Source organism: Glycine soja, chromosome 4 (genome assembly GCF_004193775.1).
Source record: "Glycine soja cultivar W05 chromosome 4, ASM419377v2, whole genome shotgun sequence".
NCBI classification, from domain to species: Eukaryota; Viridiplantae; Streptophyta; class Magnoliopsida; order Fabales; family Fabaceae; genus Glycine; species Glycine soja.
The window spans coordinates 20,773,349-20,783,533 of record NC_041005.1 but is presented as its reverse complement, the minus strand read 5'-3'; the positions used below and the strand labels follow the sequence as shown (position 1 = coordinate 20,783,533).

The window sequence follows — 10,185 nt, the reverse complement described above, 5'->3', positions numbered from 1 at the left end:
GGTAGTGATTATGAGGTGAGACACAAATAATGGTATTAGATGAAGGACCTCATTTGTTTTAATTGGTTGTGAAAGGAGTGGTCAATATATGGCCAAGAAGAAATATTTGGTAAGAACAGTTATTGACAATAGAAAATGTGGGTGTCCATTTAAGCTGCGTGCGAAACTAGTGGTGAGAGGTGAAGATGGATGGTGAAGTTAATGTGTAGGAGTGAGAATCATGAATTGGCCATTAGTTGGACATCCATAAGCTGGTCGACTGACTAAGGATGAGAAGATCAGTGTTGCTGATATGACAAAGTCAATGATGAAACTAAGAAATATTCTTCTAACATTGAAGGAACACAATGCCAATAGTTATGCAACAATCAAGCAAATTTACAATGCAAGAAATGCTTGTTGTTCTTCCATAAGAGACAGTAATACTGAAATGCAACAACTAATGAAACTTCATGAACGGGATCAGTATATTCATTGGCATAGATTGAAGGATGAAGATGTTGTACGTGACATATTTTAGAGTCATCCTGATCAGTCAAATTAACCAATGCCTATAATTTGGTATTTTTAATAGATAGTATATACAAAACAAACAAGTATAGGCTGTCGTTACTTGATATTGTTGGTGTAACATCAATAGGGATGACATTCTTTGTTGCTTTTTCTTATTTGGATGGAGAATATCTAAATAATGTGTTTGGGCTCTACAACGGTTTTGAGATCTTTTCCTCAGACGTGATGCACCCCCTAGAGTTATTGTTGCTGATAGAGATCTAACATTGATGAATGCAGTCAAACTATATTTCCTGAGGCTACCAATTTGTTGTGTCAGTTTCACATTGATAAGAATGTCAAGGCAAAGTATAAAACCCTGGTTGGTCAAAAAAATGCAAGGGATCATGTCATGAAGGCCTGGGGGAGTTTGGTGGATTGTCCTTCTAAGCAAGAGTTTTCTGAGTGCCTTAAGAAGTTTGAAATTATTTGCTGACCATGGTCAATGTTTGTTGACTATGTCAACCAAACATGGTTGATACCCAAACTGTCGCACAACCCTCTCTGTTTGGTGTATGACGATAGATGGACCCCAATAGATGTGTCCGGAAAATAAAGAGATCCGCTCAAACTCTCTGAATGCACAGTGGTCACCATAGGGAATCCAACACACAATATCAAACGTCATACACTGCACATATTTTAAAAACAATCAAAACAATACTCAATATAAACTAAAGAACTAAAAATAAATTAAAAACAAAATTTTAAATTACCTATAAAAGTGCGATATATCCTGCAAGTTGCTTGATGCTGCTCTTTGACGCATCATTCAAATTGTCATACATATGGACCAATGCAGCAGCTCCTTATGCGTAGCTTCCACTTTGCATTAGGTCACGAAATGCATCCAAGAACACCACATGCACGTGTGTGGCACTCTTGTTAGCAAATAGTGTGCAACCTAGTAGATGCAACAAATATGTTGGAGCTGCCATAGTCCACTTTGCCACGTCACATTTGCTCCGATATATGTCTCGTAGCCAGGATAGACGAACATATGCCCCATGGCATTGTATCGTCTCAGCTCTTGCCTCTTCAGAACTCACTTCAAGCAATTCAACTAAGAGGAACATGACATCGTTCACATGAAGAACCTCAAAGCTATTGAAGGTGCCTGTAATAGTTAGATGTAGCAACGATGCCATATCATCCAGGGTGATAGTCACCTCTCCTACCAGCAAATGGAAACTACTAGTTTCCTTATGCCACCTCTCTGCAAAAGTAGACATAAGTCCCCGATCACCATTGTCCAGCGAACATGCGATCAGAGGACTTAATCCTGTGACAACCACTAAGCTTTCAATCTTAGGAGCTGACCTGCCAAATTTCTCTACCTTCCTTCCATGGGAGAACAACTTCAACTCAGGACGTTCCTAAAAATAAAAAATAAATAATTTGAACAATAATAACAAATACTTAATGAAAATATTATTAATATTAAAATATAACTACCTCTTCATTCCAAACTATCACAGTCACATGATGAACATAGTCCATCAAAACTTATGTGTTGTGAGGCCTGCCTGGAAAACCCTCCACATCACTAACTACATCAGCAGCAGGTGCCTCTTGAGGTTGTTCATGGACCTCCTTAGCAGCATGATCCACATGCTTAACATCCTCAGCAATAGGCGCAACTTCCCATTGCCTACGTGCAGATGTTGTGGGCCTTCGTCGCTGAGGGCCTTCATCAGCATCATGGTTTACTTCTCTACTTAAAGCTCTTCCTATAACCCTACCTAAAGCCCGACCCAAACCTCTAGCTCTAACCATAATCTGCACATTAAAAGGTTGATTAACAATTAATGACATCATTCAAATAATAATCTACACATTAAAAGCATGATTAAATTTTTTTTAGACTGCACATCAGTGATTGATGTACACTTAAATATACGATGAAAATCCTACAACAATTTCTTAAATTTCCAATGAATAATTATTTTTTTACACTACCAAATATTATTTATATAAATATTTATTACTATTATTGTCAAAAAATTTATATAACTACATCAATAAAAAAATTGTCACTTACATATATAGATTTTCTTGTTACACTAATTTGTACAATATATACTTATAAAAATTAACAATCAATCATATTTAAATATTTTACGAATAAATATTTAAAATTTCAAATATAATTTAATTTCTTAAAGAAAAAAGATTAATTACTTTTTTTGGAATTAATTAATTATTAAAAAAAACTTAAATAAACAAATAAAAATAATTAAATAAATAAATATTAAAAAATCTAATAATTTGTTTTTATAAAATAAATTTTATAACATCTGAATTATTAAATTATTTTTAAAAAATAAGTTATTTTATTATTAATTAATTATTTTTAAAAAATATACGGATTGAAAATCCATGGCAATCCATATAAGTCATACTGATTGTTAATCCGTATGGCTTATATGAATTTCCAACAACCAAAAACCACCAACAACGCCACAGATCGATAGAGAGGGAAGGGAGACTTACAACAAAGAGGCAGAAGACGATGATGATTGAGCTTGTGGTCAATGGCGGCACGAACAGCGGCACGAGCGACGACGGCACAGAGACAAAAACAGACCAAGAACGAAGAAGAAGAAGCATGTACAGACGATGTGAAAATAAAACGAGGGGGAAGCGTTTTTAAAAATTAAGTGAAGGACATATTTGCCACTTCACAAATTTTTTGGGTGTACTAGCATTTCTCCTGGTGCCCAAAGCAATTGTCATTAAAGAGATGCCAACCCATTATATGTCTCAGATTGAAATGAACACACCCATGACCCAAGGGAATTGCTTTGTGCACCTAGCTTTTCTCTTGCACAAGCAGTAATTTTTTGAAATTCCATAAATACCCCTGATTGAGATCGTACCCGAATCAAATAAACATTAAAAATGCAGTATCTAGGAAGTGATCTTAGGTCGTCTCCCAACGAGCAATGATCAACCAAACATTCATAACATATAGTAATAAAATAATAATGAATTGGGGGGGGGGGGTTGTTGTTTTTGTAATTTAAACAGCGAGCAAATTTTAATTAGAAAATAACAGAATTAAAACATGTTGTTTCCCCTTGATTCACAAGTAAGTCTCTTATCCTAGGTTACGAGAATGTATCCTTAATCAGTTCAACCACTTAATCCAACCTTAAATTAAATTACTAAGCGAAAATTAACATAAAGCTGTCATTATGTGATTAAGCAACACATACACCAATTATTCATGAACGAAACTGATCATTAAGCATGAACGTAAATTAAGCACAGAGACAATTAATCAAGCACTAAGCATGCATGGATTAATAGCAACAAATACAGAGTAATTGGTGAAGAGGAAAAACTGAGCAGAATTCAATAGTAATAATAAAACCTCAAAGAGAGTTGTGCTTGATCCTCAAGAGAAAACAACGCTGAAGACTTAGCCTTCCATTAATCAGTAGAAAACGAAATTGCAGATTGAAGCAGAAAATGAAATTTTATTGCTACGTGAATAGTAAAAACTGGAATTGCAAAACTTAAAATTATTCTTTCTCCCAAAAGAAAAAGGACTCCTAAAACTAAAACCTTGGTGCTATTATATAGGTTCTCAGCCCCAAAGCTCACAAATCTGTTTTAAGTCCAAGCCCATAAATAAAATAAAATCTGGACAAGATAAGATAAGATTTGATAAAATAAAATCTAGATGAAATAAAATCTAGATAAGATAAGATAAGATTGGATGAACTAATATCTAGATGAGATAAAATATGGATAAGATAAGATTTGATAAAATAAAATTGTCTGCTCTCTTCAAGTCCAAGCCCAATTCCGGATTCAAGCCCAATTGCTTATAATTCTCTTGAAATTAAATTAAAAACACAAAATTAGTCCATTAGGCCCAAATGATAAAACTTCATAATTAATTTGACAATTAAGACTAATCAGTAATTAAAATGGTGACAAAAAGGGTTAAGAAATAGGAGAAAATAATGACACATCAACCCCCTACTAACTTCTTCTTCCTTTTGACTTCTTCACGCACCATTCATTGTATTGCTTTCTTCTTTGCATTCATTCATTATCACGAGAGGTGTTCCTTTGTTGTTGTGTCCATTTTGGTCGAGGAGCATTGGTTACGGTGGTTTGTTAGCAAGTGCTGGTTGTTGTAACGACCCACCACGATATCACCACTCTAAATCGCGATTATTTCAAATTTTAAATGAAAACTCCATTAATTTGCTTATAAAAAGATGAAAGTAATTTTTGTCTCAACATATAGACACCAAACAACACACATTACTTAAGTGGATACATATATATTAGTATAGTAACTCAATGCACATCATTCACATAATGGAAATTAAACTTGTTCATACATATAATTCAAATCTGTGATTTACATCTTTAATTCAACAAAAGAATCATGGAACCAACTATGGAGGAGTTGATTAACAAAACACAACTCTCTCCCAAAATAATCCCAACGTCATCACGTCGGCTCGGTGGTTCCTCAACAGAATCTCACTTCCTGCACCCTAGTGCTGTCATTCTGCTCCCACGAACAAGGTTCACGATCATCACATGTATCAACCACACAATACAAAATTGCAAGGGTGAGTTCATTATAAAAAGAACCAATGCTAAATCCAAATAATCACAATTAGCAAGAAAACATAGGCAAACATCATGAGCTTACACAACATTCATTATTCAACACCCACACTCAACAATTATTCATCATCCATCCATGGATCCAATCAATACTGCTCAGAATGATGCATGCACCTGACCTCAACTCTCAGATGCAATGTGGTACGTACCATCAACCAAGGAAATAGCCTAAGCGTGTCCACACGACACCTCACTTAGGGAAACTATGCAGTAATTGTCAAGGCCACCCAGTCGTGCACCGTAACTCCCCCCCCCCGATGATCAGCTTGGGCCACAAGGGAGTTCCCTACCAGGTGACGCACCCCCTAGTACAACGTACATACTTCCATAGTTTATACTATTTCCTGTGGCGTATGAGGCATGAAACATGGGCACCATCAAGTACAATGACCATGGATGAGTTAAAGATCCTAAGCCATCCCCTCAGAGATGTTTAAAATCTTTAACCACTTTATTTTCCCCCACTAGGGACATCCAACAAGGTCAATGCACCCCCCATGAACATACACAACATACAACGTATGAACGTGAACACCATCAAGTACAAAGACCATGGATGAATTAAAGATCCTAAACATCCCCTCGAAGATGTTTAAACTCTTTAACCACTTTATTTTCCCACACAAGAGACATCCGACAAGGTCAATGCACCCCCCCTCCCCCACGAACATACACAACATCCAACGTATGAAACATGGCGTCATCAAGTGCAAAGACCATGGACAGATTAAAGCTCCTAACCATCCCCTTTCGGAGATGTTTAGATTCTTTAATCACTCTATTTCCCCCACAAGGGATGTCCGACAAGGTAATTTCACCCCCCATGTACATACACAACATGCACATCTCAATGCATTTCCAACATCATCAACATTCCATTTCAATATCATTCTCAACATAAAACATCATCTCATCTCAATGACGTTATCAACAACAACAACAACCTCGTTTCATATTCACATAATCATCAACAATAACATCAATTCATGTTGACATGATCTTCATTAGCAACGTCATCTCAAATCAATATCATCATAAATATCAATTAAAGTCATCAATAGCAACATCAACAGTAAGTCGCATTCCGCATATACATATATTTTCATGCCTGAGATTCACACTTCCTAGGTCTTCAAACAACACAAGTCAAATAAGGACAATAATTTTATTCATCAACAATATATTTATCGCATTCCATTTGTCAAAAGCATTGTTTTCTAAAGAAAAACTCAGCATGCAATAGGGACAGGCATGTATTCCCTTAGTTAGGTTCCCTAACCCTAACTATGGTATCAAAAATGGTAAATTTTATAATAAACTCCCCTCACCTATCGTGAGCTCTCCGTCAGTTCCTCTTTGCGTTACTCAAAGGTCTCTCTTGTTCACGCTCGTTCGTCCAAAACGCAAGTCTCTATATGCCAAATTGAAGGAAATTCAATATAGATTTCAAAAGCAAGGTCAATGACAACATTCGGGGTCAAATACCCTTATCAAAACATAAAGGGCTGAGGGGTATTTCGGGTTCTTTAAAAAGGAAACATCATTTTGAAATTCCGATCACGTCAATGTGACCGGGGTTCAGTGAATGTTGCAAAAATAACCTCAATGTTATAAAAAGATAACTTTTACAATGTCTCATTCTCTAGTGTTTTTCAAAGGAAGTGTAAAAACACCCCATTATAGTACTCAACACATAAGAGACACTAAGAGGAACTCAAACTAGCTAGGAGAAGGTTTAGAAGTCAAGATTACCTTAGAGAAACTTTGAAATGAAGGATTAAGGGATTTTCTCCACTGAATCTTTGAGGAGGATTCTGAGGATTCCGCTATGATTAAAGTGTTCCTCTTGGTGTGCGGGTCCAACGACAAGCCACGACGGCTTACGGCGGCCACCAGTGGTCTTGGGTGGTGAAAAATGAGGTTTTAGGATTTTGGGTGACATTTTTGGAGAAGAGGAGAGTGAAAAAATCATGTTTTTCACCCTGAGGATGTATTTATAACCTGCAAATTTCGCTTAGCGAGACTGTCGCGCTAAGCCGAAGTCAACTTCTTGCGTCTAGCACAAGAGTTTAGGCTTAGCGCAACCCCCTCTACACTAGGACGGGCTTAGCGCTCCCTCTGGGCACTCAACGTAACTTCCTCTCGGTTGGAATTGGGGGAGGGGGAGCTGAAGAGGGAGAGTGTTTTTAAATTTTTAAGTGAAGGACATTTTTGTCACTTCACTTAAAAAGTTGGGTGCACCAGCAATTTTGTTGGTTGCACAAAGACAATCCCATGACCCAATAGGTGGAGTATGCATAATATGTAATCCTACATTATGTGAATGAATCAAAGAAGCAAGAAGCAAGATATCCACAACTTCATTTGCTTCCACGAGACGGGAGTTGGATACGATAAATGGGATTAACATCTCATAACGTAATAAATTAAGGTTTTAATTTTTATTGACAAGATCAATCCAACAATAAATGAGGTCTAAATCAAATTTTAAAAGAAATGTTTTATTTTATTATATATTGGGTTTTTTTTATTAACATATGTGACATTTTTTCTAATAAACGTGGTCTTTTTTGCTTTATAAAGCTAAAATGAAATATATTTTTGTTTGTGTTTCAATTGTTTTACCTTGGAATGACTCTACCTACTAGGAGAAATGTCCACATTTGATCATGTCTTAAATAAAATTGTTTCTGAAAAAAAACTTATGAGAAACTCCAAAAAAAAAAAACTTCATTTGCTTCCCTGTACACATGGACATTCCCAACTTTGTTTTCAAATGTCAACATGGATATAGAATGGAGTTATGAATTTGGTCGGGTAGTAAAAGTAGAAGAATAATGGAGAATGGAGTTATAAATTTGGTCGGTAGTAAAAGTAGAAGAATGGGAGGAAAAAGTTGTTGATTTGATTTTTCCACTAACAAAAAATAAATAAATTAACAATCAACATTGCTAATAAAAAAATTGAATATAGAATTTTTGACATAGACTTTAAAAAATATCAAAAAATAGTAATCATATTTATTTATTAGTTAAAAAGTAATGTTATACAGTTACATACTGATAAATTTCTAATTTAATTTATTGAAAAAACAGTTCTTATGTCCCGAGCAAAATATTGATAAACAAATTGTCAACCATAATAATACCGTGTGTTACAGCTTGCAAGAGGATATGATATCCGTTGACCCAAACACCAAATTATCAAAACATGCAGGCCTCAACCTGAACCATATCCGTTAATCTGAAAATGTTGTGACTTATGTAGAGGCCATTGTTTGAGACAAACATGGCCTCCGAAGAATAAAAAGCAGAAAAGCAGCGAGAGTTAGAGGAAGAAGAAGCAAATGAAATAGCAAGGGAAGAAGTAGAATATTAATTTAGTTAAGGTAAGTTCTCAAGCTTGTTATTCTTCTTTTCACTTGTCATGCATATTTTATATGGTGTATGTAATTAATAAATAAAATGTTAAGAAATTATGATTTTTGGAAATCAATTTTAATTCATTTTCTCACAAAAACATTTTCAAGGAAAGAATAGGAATTCAATTTTTTTTAGTGGAAGAAAAGTTTTAGTGACGTATTTTATATAAATCTTTCATTATCAGAAAATATATTAAGACAAACTAAACATATTATACACATTATTAGGAATCATGATTTCCTGTAGTTGACTTTCTCAGGAATTATGATTCTTGGATATAAAATATTTCTCCCCTATCAAACACTTCCTAAAAAAAATTATACATCTTTTGACTTGGTTAATTTTGAAGAGAGGACTATATAAAAAAGTTGATTTTGGAGAGAGTGATTTAGGAAGCATTTGATAAGGGCGTTTGATATCAATTTTAAAAAAATAACATTCCCATGTCAAGAATGTTTTTTGGAAATCTTTTTTTAGCTAAATATTTTACAATAACTTCTTTTAAGGAATAAAGCTGACAATCTAACCTTTTTTTATACTAATTTTTATCTTTTTTGCTTATTTATATTTTTTCTTTTTATTTCAATTATTTCAAACAAATAATATTTTTTTAAAAAGCAAAGATGAAACTTTTATTAAAGAAACACGAACTATGACCCTCAAAACAGAAATTACAAGCTATGCTGAATTACAAGCTATCCACCGAGGCTTGCTCTTGGCATGGAACTTGGGACAGAAAACTATTGTTTGTGAGTCTGACTCTATGGTGGCCCTTCAATTGTTGAAGGAGAAGTACAACAATTGCCATCCATATGCTATTCTTATCAGCAAAATTTATCAACTCCGATCCAGAATAAACATTGGAATTTAAGTTTGCAACATGTGCTTAGAGAGACTAATCATTGTGCGGATTGGTCGGCCAAGCTAGGATCATCTTCTGATGTTGATTTTATTTCTTGAGACTTAGCTCCAGGAGGGATGAGGCATAACCTCCTTGCGGATGCTTTGTCTAGCAAAAAATTCTTTTATTATATTGTGATATATATTGGCTTAGCTATAATCACTAGAATTATTATATACTAAGTACAAATATATAGAAATTCTAGTGATTACAAACTATCTTTATATAGTAATATAAATAAGAATAAAAAAATAAAAATAATAATACATATAAATGTAAAAATAATAATATATATAAAGTACAAATAATAAATTGAGATATCCATTTTATGATAAACTTTTCTTTCATTTTTGTTCCTCTAGTAGGTCTGTCATTCCTTTATTGCTAGTTTTATCTTTACTACTTTCTTAATGATAAAAAAAATATTACAAGACCCAAATAGTCTAAAAGAATCACTAGCATGCTATATATATCTGTATGGTTAAATAAAGAAACAAAAACCACAATGCAGTAACATCACTATTCAAATAAACAAATTATATAATTCACCCATTTTCTCATTATTTTCTTTCGTCATCCAAAGTCATGACTCTGCATCGATTGAATTTAACTTTATTAACTATTTAATTATCTAAATAAATTCTTTTTTTGAAA

The 10,185-nt window shown here is 34.1% G+C and overlaps 1 protein-coding gene across 1 annotated transcript; it reads right to left on the bottom strand.

Annotated features, from left to right (window-relative positions):
- Window positions 1-1,361: 1,361 nt before the first annotated feature.
- On the bottom strand, window positions 1,362-2,052 carry LOC114410665 (protein MAIN-LIKE 2-like). Its single transcript, XM_028374616.1, has 2 exons — window positions 2,008-2,052; window positions 1,362-1,928 (listed from the first exon to the last, which is right to left on the bottom strand). The coding sequence occupies exons 1-2, from the start codon at window positions 2,050-2,052 to the stop codon at window positions 1,362-1,364; spliced, it is 612 nt and encodes a 203-aa protein (XP_028230417.1).
- Between the last annotated feature and the right edge of the window lie 8,133 nt (window positions 2,053-10,185).

Coding starts and splice junctions, on each gene's coding strand:
- LOC114410665 (XM_028374616.1), bottom strand. CDS start 2,052: ATGGACTATGTTCATCATGTGACTGTGATAGTTTGGAATGAAGAG. Junction 1,929..2,007: donor TGATAGTTTGGAATGAAGAG/GTAGTTATATTT, acceptor TTTTATTTTTAG/GAACGTCCTGAGTTGAAGTT.